This window comes from Mesocricetus auratus, unplaced genomic scaffold, assembly GCF_017639785.1.
Source record: "Mesocricetus auratus isolate SY011 unplaced genomic scaffold, BCM_Maur_2.0 Super-Scaffold_100041, whole genome shotgun sequence".
Lineage (NCBI taxonomy): Eukaryota > Metazoa > Chordata > Mammalia > Rodentia > Cricetidae > Mesocricetus > Mesocricetus auratus.
Genome location: NW_024429218.1, coordinates 5121825 through 5144759, shown reverse-complemented (window position 1 = coordinate 5144759; position 22935 = coordinate 5121825). Strand labels below are relative to the sequence as shown.

At 42.7% G+C, this 22935-nt stretch overlaps 1 protein-coding gene across 4 annotated transcripts in view; it reads right to left on the bottom strand.

Moving 5' to 3' along the window:
• The window catches only part of Ttc29 (tetratricopeptide repeat domain 29), a 192935-nt gene that overhangs the window by 155274 nt on the left and 14726 nt on the right, over nt 1–22935 (bottom strand). For all 4 annotated transcript variants that reach the window (XM_040734839.1, XM_040734836.1, XM_040734837.1 and 1 more), the window contains one exon: nt 2909–3132. In XM_040734839.1, the coding sequence (XP_040590773.1) occupies nt 2909–3132 (224 nt within the window). The remainder of the gene's footprint in view (nt 1–2908; nt 3133–22935) is intronic.

Here is a 22935-nt window from a genome sequence, read left to right as displayed (position 1 = left end):
AGTAGCCTGTTCTCCTCAAGCGAACCACCAGCAGGCCTCATCAGAAGATGAAAGTTCATCACGGGTTTGCTATTTATTCAGATGCTGTGGTCTCTACCTTAAAGAGAAATTTTCTGGTGCAGTAAATTTGACAAATATTTTTGCTAATTTCCCCTACTAGTGAAAAAATACAATGCACAAAAGCATATATGATGCTCTGGTAAGTGATGCAAAGTAATGCTCAGCATTAATTAACCTGCAGTCTCCCACACTGCCTTTATCAGACATTTTTTCCCTCCTTTTCTACTTTGCATAAAAATTACATCATGTCCGAGTCCACTGGGGTTCAACAGATTTCGTGTGCTTTAAACAAATGTTGCCAAGAAGCAAAGAAGCTACTTGACCAAAATTTACGAGTCAAGTGTAAGACACTTTTGAATTATCTACATCTTCAGTTTGCAGTTATCATTATCGCCATTTCTTCCTCAGCTTCGTGGGGCTCAGGACACTAAGAAGAACATCACAGGTGACACAGAAAGGGAGGACGTGAGATTTGAGTCGGAGACGGGCACTTTAACCAAGGGAAGATAACCCAAAAAGGAATGACTAGATTTTTCAGTTTTGCTATAAAGCAGCAAGTGGTGTTTGGCGATTTAAGTAAGTAAGGCTACTGCTGTGCCTGTCTGCAGAGGTTGACCTGGCTCACATGACACTTCTGCCACAGGCGAGGGACAGCTGACACACACGACATTGTCCCTGGCTCACATGACACTTCTGCCACAGGCGAGGGACAGCTGACACACACGACATTGTCCCTGGCTTGGCTTTGATGAAATGACCTTCGCTAGAACCCTAGGATGGACGGTCTTTCTGAGGAGGTGATAAGACTGCTCAGGGACACGTTATCTCAGGAAACCCTGAGAGGACACTCTGTGTCACATGCAATCCCCCCGACAGGTCTTCGCACTCTAGATGCACATGTACACGTCCTAAAACATGCACGTGTCTTCAGGGCTAGGATTCATTCAAGTTAATAGAAGCAAACATGCAGATTCCATCTTTCTGGGGCAATTTTTATTCAGATCACAATTTTTGTCTGATAAATTTTATGAATGGAGGGTGAAAAAATTACACAAAGCTCTAAGCAATGATTATATAAATGCTTAAGTGATACTTTCTGCAATAATAAAAATAATTTCTATATTTCAGTAAGGCAAAAGCTAGACCATCCTATTGGAGATAGCCTTATGGGTGTTTTGAGCAAAGATAACTGTCCTATTTAATAACTGCAGCGCTATTTCTCAAACATACATGAATGGGACTTCAGTCGTCACACGGCTGGGATGTTGCCACTTGTTTCTTGTATTAGAGAAGAACTTTTCTCCCCATGCCGTTACTTTCCTTTAGTACCTTTTGGTTCATCATCCCACAGACACTCCATGACAGACACCTGTCGGGTTAATGCCACATCGTGGCAGAGCTTGACTCACATTTGTGCTACTCAAAGAAAGCCCCCTATCTAAGCTGATGAATCAACTGAACTTCATAAAATAAATAATGGGCAGACTTTATCTTGGCTAATTGTATTCCAGGAGCAAAAATCAATCCAGGATTTTGTTCTGATAGTAGGGGGGCTTGGGTTTTGTTTGTTTTGTGGTAACATAGCATGTTTATTTATAATAGTTAATTTCTTATAAATTGTATTAAAGTTCATCAAAAGACTATCTCGTGTCGAGTCTGCAGTTTGGAACACTTTCCGTAATATAGATGAGCTTCTCTTATTGGATCCCCTTACTGTACAATTTTTGGTGTCCCATTTTCTCTGTTTACGGTCTAATGCCTTTGAGCTCCTGATGGCTAAGTCTACGCGCTTTCTGTCTTACGGTCTGCGGTAGCTATCGGGCAGCAGACAGAACTTCCAGCTGACCTGTAAAGGCCAAGTGGAAGATCCCGTTATCACGTACAGCGCTGGCTTTTCTTGTCATTATGAGTCCTTTCGTGTTTGCAGTGAGAATGTTGAGGAAAAAAATAATTTGGAATGTCAAATTTTAGAATCTTCCTTTTACGTCTCCAATGAAAACAACAAATTCCTAATATAGATCTAAAAATGTTAAATGATAAAGTCAAATTTGTGACACAGAGTTAAAAACATTGAATGACAAAGTCCATAAAATTATAGCAAGAGATTAAGTACTTAATTCTTAAATACTTTAAAGTATTAAATGCTTAACACTTTAAATATAAAGTGCTAGCTTTACGGGAAATGTTAAAATACGGTAAAGGAATACACTAAAATTATTTTGTTAAAAATAGGAAATTAATGATTGAAACCACAATCATGGATTATGGATTATTTTCCCTTTTCTTCTGGGAAACTGTCTCACGATGTAGCTGAGGCTAAACTCATCTCATAGTGAGCCTCCTGTCTCCATCACCCAAGTACAGGGAGTGCAGCTGAACAGCACCCTAGAAACTAAAGGCTTTTCATGCCTTTTAACTAATATCAGTTTTTGTGATCGAAACCAACAGGATCTCATGGCAAAACTTTCAAAACTTGTTATGTAAATGCTAAGGGTAAAGCAAGCTAAATCAGCGTGAGTTTCTAGTGACAGAGCTTTGAAAACTCCTTGCTGAGAGCCAAAATTCAGACCACACGGAGAACGATCAGGCTATGACATGTTCTTGATGACGGGAGAGGTTTTAATCTGTTGGAGACCTCTGGAGATGTTTGGCAGTCTCTGTCTTCCCAAGCTTGCAGTAACATCGCCAGGGGGTCTTTGTGCCTAGAGAGCCTGGCACCCAGCCATTCACTCCTTAAAATCGCCCAGGAGATCAGCTTGAGTTGTGCAACTTGTCTTAATGTACCAAATCCACCTGGCAACAGTTCGGAGTCGTCCCTGGGGTGCGTGCCGCCGAACCTGGCACCTACCTTGCCTCTCAGCAGCCTCGGCCCTGGTCAGGTAGTGGTAGAAGTTGTCCAGCTTGTCCGGCTGTTCCTCCAGCGGCCTCTGCAGCCAGAAGAGGGACCGCACCTCGGCCGCGCGGCGCAACGCGTCCCACTGCTCCGTCAGGGCGAAGAGCTCCGTGAAGGACTTGTGGTAGCCATCGCGCAGCATTTCCACGCAGATGCTCTTCTTGTACGAGTTCCTGTGGCTGGGGACACGAGAGGGGTTTCCACCCCCTGAAAACCAGCACTCAGACCAGGCTTTCTTACATGTCAAGAGATCATTGTGGCAAATTAAGCAACTTCAGTAATGAAGGGTGCCTGGCACTTACCTACCATGGTTATGTTAATGTAATCACATTATTAATATGTCAGTTCCAGATGAGAGTCTCTTTGAAAAGGACAACTAAGCTACTTCACTATTGGAAAGTTCTCCATATGCCAACCACCCCAACTCAAACCAACCAACCATTCAGAAGAGCAAACAAACCTACCAGCCAAGCCAGAAGGCCAACAGACAACCAATAAACCAGGCAAAATAAAATTGCTACTGAATATTAGAAAAACTTAATTTCCCTATTAGGTAGTTTCATGATCTATTATTGGAATTTGACCAACTTCAGTCAATCAGGCTTCTGAATTTAATGTTTTAAAAACTACTGAAATATACTAAATATATAATATACATAATCATTTATAGATAAGATCAAATTAATGGTTTGTAAATTCAATTAACAATAGATAAATAGGAATTCACTTCCTAGTTCTGCACTTGGAGAGCTGAAGGAGGAATACTCATCAGAGGTCAGCCAGCACCAGCCTGTCTCAACAGGTAAAACCCAGTGGGGACCCCCTCGTGAAAATTCATGGCTCCCACGCAGGGAAAAGAGGCAGGTGATTCTCTCATGTATTTACTCAGCAGATCCCAACTGGGTTTCCTATGATGAACTGTTTCCTCCTTTTCCAGTTTCTTGTGTGTGTGCTGTACATATGTGTATGTGTTTTTTACATGTGTGGGCACGTGTGTGTAGGCACAAATGCATGTGTGTGCCTGAGGTTGATGTCAGGAGTCGCCCATGATTGTTTCTGAGCCTTCTTCTTTGAGGCAACATATCTAAGCCAAGCACAGAGCCGCAGACACCGCCAGCCCGTGTGCTCCAGAGCTAAAGGCTGGTGCTACTCTCACTTGCCATGCATGTGGGTTCCAGGGATCTGAACGTCGGTCTTCATGGTTGCATCACAAGCCATCTAACGACTGAGCCCAAGAACTGAGCAATCGCCATAGTTTCTGCTCGCCCAACCTACTGTTCTAGATCAAACAGATTCAGTGCCCTTGGGAAAGGACACAGACAACGACTAAGTAGATACATAAAAATAAACAATGACTGAACATGCTTATTTAAGAAATACACGTGCTAGCCAGGCGGTGGTGGCGCACGCCTTTAATCCCAGCACTCGGGAGGCAGAGGCAGGAGGATCTCTGTGAGTTCGAGGCCAGGCTGGACCGAAAGCCTCCAAAACAATACAGAGAAACCCTGTCTCATAAAAACCAAAAAAAAAAAAAAAAAGAAAGAAATACACGTGCTGCCAGGCGTTGGTGGTGCAGGCCTTTAGTTCCAGCACTCAGGAGGAAGAGGCAGGTGGATCTCTGTGAGTTAGAGGCCAGCGTGGTCTACAGAGTGAGTTGTGAGTTCCAGGCTAGTCAGAGCTGTGTAGAGAGACCCTGTCTCAAAGAAAAAAGAGAGAGAGAGAGAGAGAGAGAGAGAGAGAGAGAGAGAGAGAGAGAGAGAGAGAGAGAGAGAGAGAGAGAGAGAGATTCAGGTGCTTATGTAGATCAGATATGTGGTGGTCACTGTTAGAGCAAAAGAAGAATTACGTGATGAAAGATGAAAGATAGTTTCCTGTCAATCACTTTATGTCGTCTCTTTAAAAGGAGGCATCTTTAGACATGCTTAGAACTTCTGACCTATTGGCATACAGATTTGAGTGACAGTGGGATGGGTCTGTCTGGTCTCCCAGAATCGGAAGTCCTGAGGTGGAGCCAGGTCTGGGTGAGTGGCCTGGCTGCAGGCATCAATGCTGACTTCTCTGGGATTCTCTTGTTGTTAGCACCCTGCTGAGTGCTACCAGGCTGCCACAAACCCAGACATCTGCTGGCTGCTACTTTAAGGAAGAGCAGGAAGGACATGCCACCATGGGGTGGCATGTCTGCGTCTTTCCTTACGTGTGGGGAAAAGGAGACCGTGGGGTGGCATGTCTGCGTCTTTCCTTACGTGTGGGGAAAAGAAAAGCATTCCTGAAAATAGTGATCCCCATTTACGTCTCATTGGTCAGAACTGTGTCAAACGCCGCCCGCCCTGTTATTCCACAAGGAGCCTGGAAACAAAAGCTGCCTTGGCTTGGGTGTCTTGCTGGAGAAAGGACGAGTGGGGGACTGGGTAGCTAAATGCAGTCCTAGGCGCAAAGCCTGGAAGTAAACGCTATCACACCCTATCCCTCACTTGCCCAGGTCGCCAGGTAAGACCCAGCTAGAATTGAATGCCCGACAAACAATAAATGATTTTTAATGTATTAGAATGTCCTAGAAATTACATCAGATATACTTAGACTAGAAGAGAGGTTTCTGACTTTGTGAAAATAAAATTGAACTTTCATATACTCTTGTTTGCTGGATCCAGTAATTCCGTTTTCTTTTGACCCCCACAGTGCAATGTTCTTTCCATTATAGGGGCACGGAATGAGGGGCGTGGCTCTTTAATTTTGAGCAATCTGGAAGATCACTGCACTGGTCTGGCTTCATCTGAGTGACAAGATCAGACTTTGACATGAGAGAGGATTAAGGCTCAGGGCCAGGAATTAAAGTGAGGTTATAAAAAAATAAAGACTTTCAATTTAGCCGTCTTGAGTTTGTGACTCTGAACTTCACACCCGAGGTAGGATGGCGGAGGGTGAGCCTGGAAGCAGCCAGGAGAGGTAGAAGACCGCTGGTCATGAGCCAGAAAGGCTGTGGGCTGGAGCCAGGAGGGGTGGTGGGTTGCTCAGTAGAAGCTGTTGGCCCCGAAACACACTTTGGTAAAACTTGGGTGGCTTGGCATGACAGTGGAAGAGGACACAGGATGACAATGAGTATTCAGGGAAGTGATGGGCCATTTTCCAGAGGAAAAAGTAATGACCGGACAGACTTTAGAAACAATTGACTGGCATTTGGGGAAGCTGGGACACATGAGATTGCAGTCCAGAAAGCTGTACTGGGGAGGCCTTAGAGGCAGGAGGCTGGGACTCCAGCATTTCTCGAAATAAGAGATCCCTCTGTGTGGTAATGCCATACCTCTGTGTGGCATCTGGCCACATGAGGGAAGACCTCCTGGGTCAAAACTAAAGAAGAGTGAAATTCTGGCTTTAAACACTAGGTGGGGTATTGGGAAGACAGCTCATCTAAGGCCAGGTGAGACACATATGCCAGTCAATCATTTGGGCGCTTTTGCTGGCCTTGATAGATGGAGGCTCATTTGCCGAATGTGGCCTGCCAGGCAGTGAGCTCCCCCCCCCACAGCCTGCAGTGAGTTCACCCACAGCCTGCAGTGAGCTCCCCCCATAGCCTGCAGTGAGCTCCCCTCCAAAGCCTGCAGTGAGCTCCCCTCCAAAGCCTGCAGTGAGTTCACCCCCACAGCCTACAGTGAGCTCCCCCCACAGCCTGCAGTGAGAACCCTCCACAGCCTGCAGTGAGCTACCCCCCACAGCCTGCAGTGAGCTCCCTCCACAGCCTACAGTGAGAACCCTCCACAGCCTGCAGTGAGCTCCCTTACACAACCTGCAGTGAGCTCCCTTACACAGCCTGCAGTGAGCTCCCTTACACAGCCTTCAATGAGCTCCCTCCACAGCCTACAGTGAGAACCCTCCACAGCTTTCAATGAGCTCCCTCCACAGCCTGCAGTGAGCTCCCCAACAGCCTGCAGTGAGCTCCCCCCACAGCCTGCAGTGAGAACCCTCCACAGCCTGAAGTGAGCTCCCCTCCACAGCCTGAAGTGAGCTCCCCCCACAGCCTACAGTGAGCTCCCTCCACAGCCTGCAGTGAGAACCCTCCACAGCCTGCAGTGAGCTACCCCCCACAGCCTGCAGTGAGCTCCCTCCACAGCCTACAGTGAGAACCCTCCACAGCCTGCAGTGAGCTCCCTTACACAGCCTGCAGTGAGCTCCCTTACACAGCCTGCAGTGAGCTCCCTCCACAGCCTACAGTGAGAACCCTCCACAGCCTGCAGTGAGCTCCCTTACACAGCCTGCAGTGAGCTCCCTTACACAGCCTGCAGCGAGCTCCCCCCACAGCCTGCAGTGAGAACCCTCCACAGCCTGCAGTGAGAACCCTCCATAGCCTGCAGTGAGCTCCCTTACACAACCTGCAGTGAGCTCCCCCCCCCACAGCCTGCAGTGAGCTCACCTCCACAGCCTGCAGTGAGCTCCCCCCACAGCCTGCAGTGAGCTCCCCCCACAGCCTTCAGTGAGAACCCCCCAGCCTGCAGTGAGAACCCTCCACAGCCTGCAGTGAGCTCCCCCCACAGCCTGCAGTGAGTCCCTCCACAGCCTGCAGTGAGCTCCCTTACACAGCCTTCAGTGAGAACCCTCCACAGCCTTCAGTGAGCTCCCTTACACAGCCTGCAGTGAGCTCTTCCCACAGCCTTCAGTGAGAACCCCCCAGCCTGTAGTGAGAACCCTCCACAGCCTGCAGTGAGCTCCCCCCACAGCCTGCAGTGAGTCCCTCCACAGCCTGCAGTAAGAACCCTCCACAGCCTGCAGTGAGCTCCCTTCACAGCCTGCAGTGAGAACCCTCCCAAGCCTGAAGTGAGCTCCCCCCACAGCCTGCAGTGAGCTCCCTTCACAGCCTGCAATGAGTCCCTCCACAGCCTGCAGTGAGAACCCTCCACAGCCTTCAGTGAGAACCCTCCACGGCCTGCAGTGAGCTCCCCTCCACGGCCTGCAGTGAGCTCCCCACACAGCCTTCAGTGAGCTCCCTTACACAGCCTGCAGTGAGCTCCCCAACAGCCTGCAGTGAGCTCCCTTACACAGCCTGCAGTGAGAACCCTCCACAGCCTACAGTGAGCTCCCCTCCACAGCCTGCAGTGAGCTCCCTCCACAGCCTGCAGTGAGCTCCCTTACACAGCCTGCAGTGAGCTCCCCCCAGCCTGCAGTGAGAACCCTCCACAGCCTGCAGTGAGCTCCCCCCACAGCCTGCAGTGAGTTCCCCCCACAGCCTGCAGTGTGAACCCTCCACAGCCTGCAGTGAGCTCCCCTCCACAGCCTGCAGTGAGCTCCCCTCCACAGCCTGCAGTGAGCTCCCTTCCACAGCCTGCAGTGAGTTCACCCCCAGTCTGCAGTGAGCTACCCCCACAGCCTGCAGTGAGAACCCTCCACAGCCTGCAGTGAGATCCCCCCACAGCCTGCAGTGAGAACCCTCCACAGCCTGCAGTGAGAACCCCCCACAGCCTGCAGTGAGCTCCCTTACACAACCTGCAGTGAGCTCCCTCCACAGCCTGCAGTGAGCTCCCCTCCACAGCATTTTTAAGTAAATGGGAAAATCTTTGGAAGTCAAGAATTCAGGACCTTTTTAGCAAAGTGGTGACCCACAGATAATCTCCGAGAAACTTAGGGTGTGAGCAGGATTGGGGCTCAGTCAATGCTGTAGTGGCCTCTCAAAAAGACTGTGGGCTGTTCTTGTTAACCGCTGTCTGTATAAGGGTCCTCTTGGTTGGCCTTTCCTGTTGGACCAGGTTCTCTCCTAATTTCCTCTTAATTAATTACCAGATTCCTTCTAATAAGTTCATTTCCACTGAATTTGGTCTAGATCAGTTGCTGCTCCCTGCGTCTCCAAACCATGACAATTCAGGCTGGACTGAGGTCATTTCTGAGGTAGCTTTCTGTCTCCACACATCCACACACAGAATTAATAGCCATTTCAAAGATGTCCAATGTTTAAATGTCCACTCTTCTCAAAGACAATCTAAAAGGCAGTATTTCAATATGTATCTATATCTTGCTTCCATCAATTCCATTTTGCATATATTTTTCATGTGTGCATACATACATATCATGAAGTAAGCCTTATTAATACTTAAGATAAAGAAAAAAACAATAATGCCAACTTACTAAATAGATGCCTTTTCAAACTTTTATAGTTGATGTAAGTTGTTCACCTGCCCTGAATCTTTATTTATTAAAATGACTTGGTTACCTAGAATGTATAAACATATATCAGTTCTCTTAAGTATATTTGAAATTTCCAGATTTTCTGTTTCTTTTTTCCCTTCCTTCCTTCCTTCGTTCTTTCCTCTCTCTCTTTCTCTGCCTCTGTCTCTGTCTCTCTGTCTCTCTCTGTCTCTGTCTCTCTGTCTCTCTCTGTCTCTGTCTCTCTGTCTCTCCTCTCTCTCTCTTTCTCTCTCTCTCTCTCTCTCTCTCTCTCTCTCTCTCTCTCTCTCTCTCTCTCTCTCTTGCTTTTTTATTTTTAGAGACAGGGTTTGTACTGTCCTGGAAATTGCTCTGTAGACCAGGCTGGCAGGACTCTCAGAGATCTACCTGCCTCTGTGCTGGAATTAAAGGCATGGGTCACCACCACCCTGAGGTTTTCTGTTTCTTAATAGAGAGCTTTGTAGAAATGCTTTTTAAAAATATGATGACAATAGAATTTTGTCATTTTAATAATTTTTTATGTGTTTTACTCCTCAATTTCAGTGACACATAAAAACACTTTAAATACTGGTCTAAATTAAAATATGTTCCTTTTAGGCAACTGAAACACAATCTATACAAGAGGAAAATGAGAATTCCTGGGAACTTTACTGAGTTTTTTTCCCCCTGAATCTACTGCTGTTGCAGCCGGTGACTGTAATTGGGGCTCTGCAGTTGGGGGCCAGCTTCTCAGGCAGCAGCCTGGCAGGGTCTCTGCATCCCATGGGATCCTCCTCCTGCCACTGCAACAAACTGTCGTTTTTACCTAAACCTCTATCAGTCTAGACTCGGGAAAATCTGTGAGCTCGGGAGGCTGAGGAGCAACCAGCTGAGCTTTCCTCTTCACTGGTGTGTCAGAAACCAAAAAGTCGGCCACACTCCAAGTCCCGCCTACTCTTCCCGTGTGTCTCTATCCTCATTCCAGACTCGCTGGGATGACTTTTTGTCTACTAGTAGCTGGCTCCGACGCTAGGTTGATTTTACTTAATTAACACAGATGCAAACTAGGGGTCCACACACAGTGTGATTGAATATCCAGCAACAAAGGGACTTAATATTATGGGATTTAAGGAAGTACTCACAGAAAACAAGTGGTGTGAAAGAAAAGTGGGGACATTCATGAACACACCGGCCATCTATAACATGCTCTGGAAGTGATCACGGCAAGTACACGAGGCTTCCAGGCATATTGGCCAACACTTCCATTAACTCCATATGAGCTGGAGAGTCATCGAGATGAGGGAACCTCAGTGGAGAAAACGCCTCCATAGGGTGCGGCTGTAGGCAAGCCTGCAGGGCGTTTTCTTGATTAGTGATTGACATAGGAGGGTCCAGCCCATTGTGGGTGGTGTCACCCCTGGGCTGGTGGTCTTGGATAGCAGGCTAAGCAAGCCAAGGGGAGCAAGCCTGTAAGTAGCACGCCTTGATGGCCTCTGCATCAGCTCCTGCCTCCAGGCTCCCCATTTGAGAGCCTGTTCTCACTGCCTTCAGCGAGAACAGGCTTCAACTGTGGTGAGGAAGAGAAAGTCAAATGAACCCCTTTTCACCTGAGATGCTTTTGGCCTTGATGTTTTCTCACAGCAATAGAAACCCCAACTAAGACACCAGATGGGAGCTGCAGATGGGGAATGGATTTTAAACTAAACTGAGTCTAGTTTTATCTACATGGGGTCTACTGCCATTTAAAGGCAATGCTCAATGGCAATCTGGTTAATTATTTTAATTTAAATAAAAGCTCCCCTAGAATATCCATGGTGCCCAAAGCCACAGAAGCCTGTAAGTGGAAGGGTTGGGATTCGCACACGGCTCTGTTGCTGACTACTGACTCATAATTATTTCCACTTCCCTGCATTCCTCTTTTCTACAGTGTTCTTATTTGCATTGTTTATTTTTTAAAATTGACATTCTGGCAACTATGATGCAATCTCCAATTTGAATGATAGTCTCTTTATCAGAGCTAATCTGTGTTCATGCTGGGCCAGGAGGAGTGACCAGAGTCATCCTGTGACCCTCCCAGAGGGTGCTCCTTAAAATGAGGGGCTGGCAGGTGATAGCACCCATGACAGATGGATTAGATAGCTCTGAGTCTCATCAGAGGGTATGAAAGGAGCACACTGACATAGATTTAAAAAGAGTGAAACCTGCACCCTTCCTTCTACAGACAGAAGGCAAAGGGATAAAACAGACAGGCAGCTTCATTTATTCTCTGTGCACATGGACATGAGCTAGCTAAAGATGGACTTTCAAAATCCAAGTATTCTCTCTCTCCAAATACACTGGGAATAAATTTAATGTGTTTCTTTATTGGGTAAACTGGAATTACACTATCAGAGTGAACCTTCACATTCAAAGATTTCAAACACAGTTCAAAAAATACTTTAAAACAAGATCATAAATTTTTTATTTAATCTGACAAAGATAAACTCGGAATATCTGTAAGAGCTCATCAAAAGTCAGGATAGTACTTTTACTCCATTAAGTTAATATTTATAAGTCACTAGTGGGTTATCTGTGTCAGTTCTAACAATTTTACCCTCATATTGGAGGGATACATGTTACTGGAATCACCTGTGGGATAATGAATACTGAAACAGCTTCAGTTAATATGATTTCCACAAAATAAAGTGAATCACTATTCTTACTCCTGCTTTTCAATGTAAGTAAATATTACCCATGATCAAAATGAAGAACAGTTTTTTCCTGGCACACACTTACTGATAACAACTGCATAAGTCTCTGGGTCTGTCTGAATACTTTTCCCCCCAAATTTTCTCCAAAAGTTAAAAAAGCAAAATAAAACAAATAAAAAACACGAAGCATTTCTTCATAAATACACAAAGCTATAGGAAAGAGGCTAAAAATAAATCGCAGCACTTAGAATGGCTTTACTTTAAAAATAGGTGGCATTTCAGTGAGCTATGAAGGCACTCATTGTATGAACGGCACCTTTTAATAATTCTTAGCCACAGTGGTGACTAATACTGCCCGAGAACCTAAGACTATGATGCACACTGGAGAGTAATAAATGAATGGGTACTTAGAGGACTTTTATTTTATTTTCCATGTACTTCCAAATACAGCCAGAAATAAAGTTTTAACACTTAAGGAAAAGGAAAAGAAAAGATCCCTTCCTTTACAAAACACAAGCATTCCCAGTGAGTTGACTGGTCTCTGGGGGCATCTACTGGAAATTTAGCAAACTGCAGTCACATCATGTAAAGTTGATAACTTCGATTCTCCATCTTAATACAGATATGATTTTAATCGATATGCAAGTGGCACACAAGGAATATAAATGTAAAGTTATGCGCGGTGCTCTACCCCATCCTAATGACAAGAGCAAAGCCCGCAGCCATCTGTGGGATCAGTGAACAATACTCACTGCTTGGTACACACACCGATTAGGCAGCACCTCAGGTCAGCCCTCTCAAACCATCCTGCTCTCATCGGATCGGAGAGGAATTAGGGTGCTGTTTTAGCCTCAAGCATCTCACTTCATAAGGGTTTTCTATTCACCTAAGGAAAACGCAAACGCTTTCCAACTGTGATGGCTTCTCTGAAACCAACACTGCACCTGCACACCCATTAATTACAAATAACCAAGGCTGTTTATTTTTTATATGATTAAAATTGACTGTTTCATGTTAATATCTCCGAAGGCAGAATTTTGCTATACTGAAATTTAAAACTCTTTATTCTGACTAGTCATTACAATTAGAATTATTCATTAGGATTAACATGACTCATTCTTCTAGACATTTCAAAACCTGATACTTACTAATGCACATGTGATGTAATATAATCACAGCAGCTTTCTATATTTTAACCATACATTTCAATAAAGAACTTTTCATATTGTTTTACTTACGACTAATCATACAGTAAGAATTTTCATGGCATAATCATAATCACCATTTGGATTCTTTATGAAGCTTTTAGGTATATATTTAAAAGAAAGTTTTAAAAATGATTTGGGATGTATAAGTATTGTGCTATAAGTTGTAACATTATTTATTTTGCATGCTGTTATATAATGCATGTTTAATAATGCAAAATGTTCCTTACAAAGATTAGAATGTTTAGTTAGCATATAGACTGTATTAATTTATATGTTTTCTGAAAAATCTCATTAGACTCTCCACCCAGGTAAGTGTGGTATCATCCATTATATAAGCTTTAAAAAATGAAAATAAAAATATTGCCAACAGTTAGAATATAAATATTAACATGGTAGGATATTTCATTTCTGACTATATTTAGATTCAAGTAGGTATCTAGATTAATTTGCTAATTTAAAAGTATAATCTACTACATGACAGTGAATAGAATTGTTATTTAATTCTCCAAACAGCTATAAATTTATTAGTTTTAATCTTTAGAAAAAGTATTATACATTCAAGTTTTGCTCTATATTTTTGGAAAATATAATTGCATATCTATTAATAACATTGAAAGCACAAACTTTCAATATTTTCACAGCACATATACAAATTCAAAAATAGTATTTGAAAAATTTTATTTAACCCAAGCACAACTTTTAATTTTTCTTTAAAGGAACATAGTAATAAGATTAACTCATTGTGGGACTATTACTTATATGAATTCTTTTGATGGATACTACAACTTGGTCAACAAAGAATTCTCTAACAGGATTTCATTTCAAGATGGGTGACTCCATTTTAAAACACATAAAATATTTCTGTTTGTGAAACAAAAGCTAAAACACATATTCAATTGTTAGAACTGATGTTTGGCTTTCAACGCAGTGACTCAAGACCAGTGATGTTTATCAATCCAACAATGTCTTGCTGGCCGCAAATGCTATCACATGGATGGTGGCTTTGATATGGTGGGCAGCACAGGACCACAGCCCTTCGAATGGCTTTAAATAGTTCTCTTAATAATACAAAAGCATTTTAATGTATAGATCGTGTTAAAAGTGATTTCCATTCAGTCAAATCTTTGAGTCACAGTGGCCGCCATTAGTTGGGTACGAATGAATCAACAGTGCAGTCATCGGTATAACACAGCACCCACCAAGCCGTTGCACAGAATTTTAGCAGCATACATCTTTGCTGAAAATGTCTCAAACTTAGCCGTGCTTTTTACAAGTTTCTTTGGGACTTTTGTATTAAAAAAAAAAAAAAGAAGAAGAAAACCCATATTGAGTTTCCAGTTTTGTTTGTGACCTAGCTAGCTGTAAACCTTCCTGGGAAAGTGAAACTCCCTTACAGAAAAGTGAGCTGTGAACTGAACTACATTTTAAGAGAATTTTCCAGAGAACCAGTGTCAAGCCAGAAAGAAACAGAAGTCTGAACACCATCAGGTATAAGTGGCAGCCACATGGATTCTTGTTCTTTTTTTTTTTTTTTTTTTAGGATTCTTGTTCTTTTTGTCCAAATTACACTGTACTTTTCAACCCTTGGAAAGGCTACAGAAAACCAGTTTATAAAGTGACTTTTAGTAAGAAAAAAGAAATTTGAGTAATATAATTTTATTATATTGTGTCCTAATATAACATTGAATATGAGTTAAAAATTAGCTTTATATATCACAGCTACAGACCCAGGAAAATAGTAACATTGCTATAACACCTGAATCTTTTTGTGTAAATTAATGTGTAATTTGTGTTAGCATAAAACTCCGCAGGATATTGTATCTACTCTATTTTTTAAATGTAATTTGTTATGTCCACCACAATTTTTGGGATCATATTATTTTGGATTGTTTTTCTCAAAACAAACTAAAAAACCCACCCATTTCCTTTATTATGGTTCTTATCTTTGTAAATAAAACAAAAATTAATTTTCCACACAAAGCAATTGAAATATGAAATAACGAACAGAAAGCTGGAGCCCCCACTTCGCCTGTGCCCGAGTTTGCTGTGAGACAGGGGTGTGGGCTTGCCGCACAGTTTTCAGGAGCCCCCACTTCACCTGTGCCCGAGTTTGCTGAGTTTTGCAAATAAAATTCTGTTTCTCTCACTCTTGCTGGGAGTCGTGAGAGTCTGTAGTTTGCACCTTCCCATTAAAAATGTATTGTATTTTTTGAAATTATTCACCCCGCCTTTTATCCAGATCATGTCTTTGAAAGGAGGAAGTAGATAATAAATGGAATAATTCATGATTTCCCATTAAATATGAAACTTTCTTTTGCAGAGTTTAGAAAATGAAGTTCTACATAATGTACAAAAGTTGATTAAAACTTTTTCAACTATTTTTTTTCAATCTTTCACATAAAACAACTACACAAGTAGGGTTTCTTTGGGAAAAGTAAACCGGTCGATTCTTTACACCTGTAGCTTGTGCTAACTGTCCTCATGTTCCTGCCTCCAAATGTGTGGTCGTGCATGCACGCACACACACGCACGCACATACACGCACGCACACACACGCACGCACACACACGCACACACACACATGCACGCACGCACACACGCAGGCATGCACACACACACACACAGAGTGATATCAACCTCCACACCTGTAGCACGGACCACGGCGTGGTCATAGGTGTGGACATGGATATCACTACAACTCCCCTTTAAGTCTAAAGAAGATTTAGGCTGAAGCAAAACCATGTACGATGATAGCAAATGTCAAGTGTGCTGTAGGAGAAGGAAAGATAAAACATACACAGTTTAAGACCTACTACCAGAGGGGCAACGTAGAGCAATAGACATGAACCACACACACACACACACACACACACACACACACACACACACACACACAGTGTCACACAATATACACTCACACACAGTCTTACACATGTCCACTCACACACACACACACATACTTACACTCACATACACATTTCTTTAGGCTATTTAAAAAGCACTAAAATGATGACAGCAAATGTCTTGTAAATGAGGCTATAGACATGACAAGTATTTAAGAGAAATGTGACACCCTTAAAACACAGAAGTAAAACTACATAATTTAAAAATGAAAACAAAACATTATTCATGCTCTTTAGTACAAAATAATAGTGAATACAGAATTTTGGTTTATCATATTATGACAGTTCTTCTAGTGAGGTGTTGACATTTGTTATGAAGAAACAAAACAAAACAAAAAAAATTAGCTCTTAAGACGCCCCCTTCTCCTGTACTCTGTTAACCACATCATTGTTCCTCGCTTTTTCTTCCTTTTCCTTTCTAAAAATTAAGTTAATTTAAGAAAAAAAAACCTGTGGTAAGTTAATGAGACACATTACATCTGAATATCCAAGGGCAGCAGCTGAACTCATTTTTCTGGGTTCTAATGTTTCTACCGCAGCAATGATAACTGCTTTTCGTTAAGCAATCTTTTAACTTTCGTCCACATGAAAAGTAAGAATATGTTTTCCTCTGTCAACTGGAGGGCATTTTAAGATAAGTACAAAGTTATAGGGCATATGGAGACACCTTTCATATTTCCCTCTCTTTAATTATCATTACAAAGAGATAGGTCCCACACAGAGGAACAGAGAAACAAGGTTCCTCACAGGCCGTGTGCATGGAGGACCAAACTTCCAGAAAACGGTAAAAACTACACTAATAAAGCAATATAAACTAGTCATGCTGGTGCTTGGCAAGACAGCACCCAGGAATAGCTCATCCTAAGTGTCATACTGTCCTTACTGCAGCTGCCATAAACGTTAAAAAAAATCGCTAGCCAGGACTAACAACATCTAAAGTCAAATAATGCATAATAAGAATATTGTAAAACAGGAAGGAGGGGTTTTTGAGAATATAAAACAGTGCTGTATTAGAACGAAAAATAGACAGATAGCAGGCAGAGAGCACGCACGGCCTCTTTCTCTCCTGTGGGAGGAAAGCTTGCCACGCCCGAGCATCTGCAGTACTCAGTAGCACATCAAGCGGGAAAGAAAAGACTCAGAGCTTTATAAATAGACTGACTTCTGAGAAAAGTGGCAGCTAGAAAAAGTGCTCCAGATGTCAGCTTCCGAGTGTAGAAAATCAACACAACAACGAAGGCAAAGTCACCTGCGTGAATTTTCTCTGAGAAACTTCCATGAGGTAACGGGAAAATTACATGGCTAACCCTCCTGGGGCTGAAGGGGCAAACAGACTCAAGCTGGTGACAGAACCCAATAGCTGTGCCTGCCAAACTGGTCTGTAAGTGAGTATAGAATGTGGATTAATTTCTCAAATGTACAATAAGTTTTCATAAAAATCGACGGTGTACTAGCTGCGCTGGAAATTTTATAAACTGATATCATCTAAGCCAAGGCTCCCTCCTCAACCCTTCATTCCCACTGAGTGAAAGAAGCAGAAAGCAAACACCAACATCCATTAACCTGCAAATACACAGACATAACTCCAATTCATTCGTTGTTTCAAAGTGAAACCATTTATGTAAAGTTATCATATTCGGGATCTTAAAGACACTCAAACATCACATCCCCGAGAAGGAAGCGGTACCGGAGAGAAAACCGGAGCAGCTGCTCTGAGTGAGGAAGAACGACAGAAAAACCCTAACAAAACAGACAATGAATTAAGCCAAAAGAAAGGGCAAGCGAGAAAACACCCAGAGTAAAATGGAAAATGATAAAATAGAGTGCGGCATGGAGGTTTCACAAAACAAACAACGGCTTGTGTGAAAAGACAAAGAAGTTGCTTTGAATCCCGTCAAGAATGGGAGTACAAAAGCCAGGGCAGATGTGAACAGCAGCCGCACAAGCCTGGTTACAGGAACAGCTATCATTTATCTTATGTTCAGACGATGCTCACAACACTTGCCATGTAATTATCTGATTTAAGCCCCCCAGTGTTGTCTATAAAATTGTAGGGTAGAAAAAGAAAGAGTACAGGTTAGCATTATGTTTTAGACGAAAATACACACACACACACACACACACACACGTGCAGAGAGAGAGAGAGAAAGAGAGAGAGAGAGAGAGACCAAATTAAACACATACCATGTAAGCAGGGTTTACCCAGAACTGAAGAATATAGCTCAGTATTAAAAAATTGAGTAACTTTATGATCACTTCAGCAAAATTTATGATTACCTCAGGGAGAAAAACCAAACTAGCAAGCAAACAAAAACAAAAAGTAACACACACACACGCAGCACTAAAAAAATTATTCAGTAATGTTAAAAGTCCATAATGTTTAAGAAAAGTAGAAATTCAGGAAACTTTTGCTGGCAATGCGTGTCTATTAAAAACACATGGAAAAAGCCTCAAGTTTTGCAGCACGTCCTGAGTCAGCTGTGTGAAGGGACGCTGCTGTCATTGTACCCACTCAACACTGATGGAGACCATAGCTCTTGTTAGTGTGGGGGCTCAAGGTTTTAATGATATCATTTCTTGTAGAATAACATTTAAATTTGGTGAAATCCTCACTGGAGATCCAATGACACTTTCCTGACTCTTGACAAGATCATTTTAAAATCCATGCAAAATAGCCACATGCAGGAAAAGCCTTTAGGATGCAGAAGGACACAGTCTGCAGTTGGACCAGTGAAGAGGACTGTAACATTGCACCAGGAAAGGCGAGTAAATTAGTAGCACAGAGTGCATGTGCTCATGAATGCATGAGGCATAAAAATGCACACATGAGAATCTGACATTTAATGTAAGAGGCACTGTAGTTTGGAGACAATTGATTCATTTGCAGATTTTGAAGGCTATTTCTTAAACACTGGTGTCTTGCATGCACATGCAGCATATATTGCATGTGCTGTATTACCGATCTGCACTTAATAGTGTGCCTTAGACATTTAAGTATGCTTTCTAATCATCTTCCTGTCGCTACTACACGTACTAGGTTTATAGTGATGTCATACCCCATCTCTTCCGACACTTAAGTCTATCTCTTACATAGTGACCCCGATGACAGGTATTTTGGACTTCTACATTAGGAATTGTTTTGTGTCTTGAATGGTCATCTTTTCCTTGAATTCTGCAACCTTCAATTCCACTAGTATGTCCACTTATGAGGAAAGGGGGTGGACGGTCTAAAAAGGCTCTGTGTGTGTGTGTGTGTGTGTGTGCGCGTGTGTGTGTGCCTGTGTGTGTTTCTTTCTCTCTGTGTGTGCATACATGAATGTGTGTCTGCCTGTCTCTGTGTGTGTGTGTCTGTGCATATGTGTGCATCTCTGTCTCTCTGTGTATCTGTGTGTCTATATTTGTCTGTCTGTTTCTCTGTGTCTGTGTGTGGTGTGTGTGTCTGTGTGTGTATCTTTGTCTCTCTGTCTCTGTCTGTGTGTGTGCATGTGTCTCTCTCTGTTTCTCTCTGTGTCTGTGTGTGTATGTCTGTCTCTGTCTGTGTGTTTGTGTGTCTTTGTCTGTGTGTGTGTGTATGTGTCTTTCTCTGTCTCTGTGTGTGTGTCTGTGTGTACATCACTGTCTCTCTGTTTGTGTGTGTGTGTATGTTTGTCTCTGTCTGTGTGTGTGCGTGTGTGTCTTTGTCTGTGTAAGTATCTGTGTGTGTATGTCTGTCTCTGTCTCTGTGTGTGTGCGTGTGTGTCTTTGTCTGTGTGAGTATCTGTGTGTGTATGTCTGTCTCTGTCTCTGTGTGTGTGCGTGTGTCTGTCTCTGTCTCTGTGTGTGTGTCTGTGTGTACATCACTGTCTCTCTGTCTGTCTCTCTCTGTGTGTGTGTGTGTCTTTCTCTGTCTCTCTGTGTGAGTCTGTGTGTATATCTCTGTCTCTCTCTTTCTGTGTGTGTGTGTATGTGTGTGCGCGTGTGTGTGCGCGTGTGTGTGTGTGTGTGTGTGTGTGTGTGTAGGCTGTCAGTTTTTGTATCACCTGGAGAGGTTTCGATGCTACCCTGGCTGTAGCACCCTGCACATTTGGAAGACCCTTTTCTTGTTCTTGACTTGGGTGCTATGCTATTTTAGATGAAGGTGGGAGTCTGATCTTGGTGCTACCGTCTTCCCCTGCTTGGGAAAGCTTTTCCTCTTTACATACAATATTCTACAACTTCATGAGCACATATTTAAGTGTTTCTTTTATACATTTTCCTTTCTCATTACTTTGATATTATGTTTTAGTTTAAATATATGTCCGCATTCTCAAGTCTAAGCTAAAACAAACAAACAAGACTTGAAAGTTGGCACACTGTATTTTCTTTTCCCTTAATAGTCGGGTTAAAGGTTGATCAGTTCTCTTCATCTTTACAACAAGCCAACAATAAATTCCATTCATTTTCATCTTTCATTTTAATATTTCTTTCTCAGTGTTAACTTTGATTGGTCTTTATTTTTGTTTTTGTGTTTGTTTGTTTGTTTGTTTTTGGTTTTACGAGACAAGGTTTCTCTGTATTGTTTTGGAGGCTGTCGGTCCAGCCTGGCCTCGAACTCACAGAGATCCGCCTGCTTCTGCCTCCCGAGTGCTGGGATTAAAGGCGTGCGCCACCACCGCCCGGCGGTCTTTATTTTTATAAAACGGAAGTTCAGGGTATTGACTGTAGAAGACAAAATGACAAAGCCAATCATAAAACACTTGCAGCAAACAAAAGAATAGGAAAACCAGACATTTCAAGATGTGTATCATATAGCTGAGGTGACACTTACAGGGAAATCCATGGCACTGGAATGCTCATGTATAAAAAGTTAACACATAAAGGGAGAGAAAGGGAGGGATGGAGCGAGGGAGAGAGGGAGGGAGGGATGGAGCGAGGGAGAGAGAGAGGGAGGGAGGGGTGGAGGGAGGCAGAGAGGGAGGGGTGGAGGGAGGGGGGAAGGGAGGGAAGGGAGAGGGAGAGAGGGGGAGGGAGGGCAGGGCCTAGTGCCATCCTGGGAATTCAGGAGGAGTAAAGAATCTGGCTTCCAATATATGTCATCCGTTTTCTCTGTGGCTTAGCCTCCCTTGCCTTCTTGATCTGTGCCCATTGCCAAGTGTCTCCCTGTACATGTACATACGGTGCTCATTCCAGAGTGTCTCCCTGTACATACACACACGGTGCTCATTCCAGAGTGTTTCCCTGCTGTACATGCATACACGGTGCTCATTCCAGAGTGTCTCCCTGTACATGCAATTACAATGCATAAAATACATAAAACAAGTTTTAAAATCCTGCTACATACAGTATTTCATTCTTCTTTTGATAAATAGTAACACAATCCTTGCTACTGTTCTACAAGACCCTTTCTATCTCTTTATGCATTTTTCCAGATGAAGAGGTTGAGTTAGAGCAGTTAGCTATCCAAAGTCAACTAGTTCTTTGTGAGTGTGAAGCTGGAAGCTAAGTACCTAGTCTGGGTTACTCAAGCAACCCTCCCGCTGTTGAACCTTACTGAATGCAATGCACTCTTTTCTATTCTATTTCACGATACTCTTTTTTGTCTTTAACCCTAACCCTAACCCTGACTTAAAAGGGTATTTATTGAGTGCCTACCGTGTGCTGCATATTGTTGGAGGAACTGGGCACTCTGCTGAGAACAGCTGCCCATGTGGATTCAGAAGAGTCATCATCTATTTCTTCCTCTATTCATTCATGCATCAATTCTATCATATTCTAAATCAGACCACTGTTTTTATAACTTCTTTTATACCCACCCTGCTCAAGCCACTCTCAGCTCTTGCCTAGGACTGCTCCAAAGTAAGCCATGCACAGAGCAGAGCAGTCCAGAGCTCCCATTAACATGAAGCCAACTTGCATTATTTCCTTGTAGATAATATACCAAAAATTCCCCAATATATTTGGGATAAAAGTTAGTCTCCTCAGAAATTATTCTGACCAAGCAACATCTGATTCCTCAAAAACAGTCCAAATGGAATGAGAAAAAAATCTACACAAAAGAAATTTGGAAAAATTCTTTCTCATTGATCACCTAAGAATTTTGGAAGATACTATAATGATTAATTAGTCAATTAATAAATGACTAAATGCATATATAATTCATTAGTTTTAATTAATTCAGGATATTTTATTAGATTTAATTAATTTAAGGACTGGGAATCAACGCTGGTTAATTTCCAAACAATAAAAGTCTCACATAACAAAAGCTAAGGTAGGACAAACACTAAGAAATGAAAGCATTATTGCCATTTTCCCAAAATGTATTACCCCTTTCCTGTCTCGAGGACCAGGGAAAGTGAACCCCACAACATCATGTTGCTCTTTACTTCATGGCCATGTGATTGGAGCACACTGAAACGGACGATGTCTCCAGTGGCCGTCATTTCTTGCCCTGCCTGTGTATTCCTAGACACCTTAACCTCGCAGTGGTGGCTCTGCGAATTGATATTTCATCATTTAGCTTCTTTCTCATTGTTTTTGATCATCTAAATAGGAAAAAATCAGGTTTCTGTGGAAAATAACATAATCGAGTAGTTTATTCGGTTAAAACCCGTCTAGTTTCATACGATTTCTAAGCTAACTGCGTTGGCCCAGGGATGGATTTTCATTCTTCCTGATAGCAACATGCACCCGCCATTTCTAGGTTTTTAAAGGATGCTGGTTAGCCTAACTCTCACACCTGGATTAGTGGGGTATCCCTGACAGCCTCACTAGAAAGACTGCTGAGGTTGGCCTGGGTGTGTGGGTTATGATGACAAAAAAGATGTGACTCCATTTCTGGGTTTTCTGGGTGTATTTAATTTTAAGATACTTGTTAACCTGAAGAAGATGGTCAAAATGTGTTGTATGATTTTTGTGTGATATGTATGAAAATAGTATTATCAGCTAAAGCACAGTCTGAGGATACATACATACGCAGAGACCAGAACACAGACAAGTATGCACTTCACATGTGTGTGTATCTTGGTAAGTATCTTCTAGATGAGGGGAAGTTGGACATTTCTAAATGATCTAATTAAAAAGCAAAGAAAAAACATTAC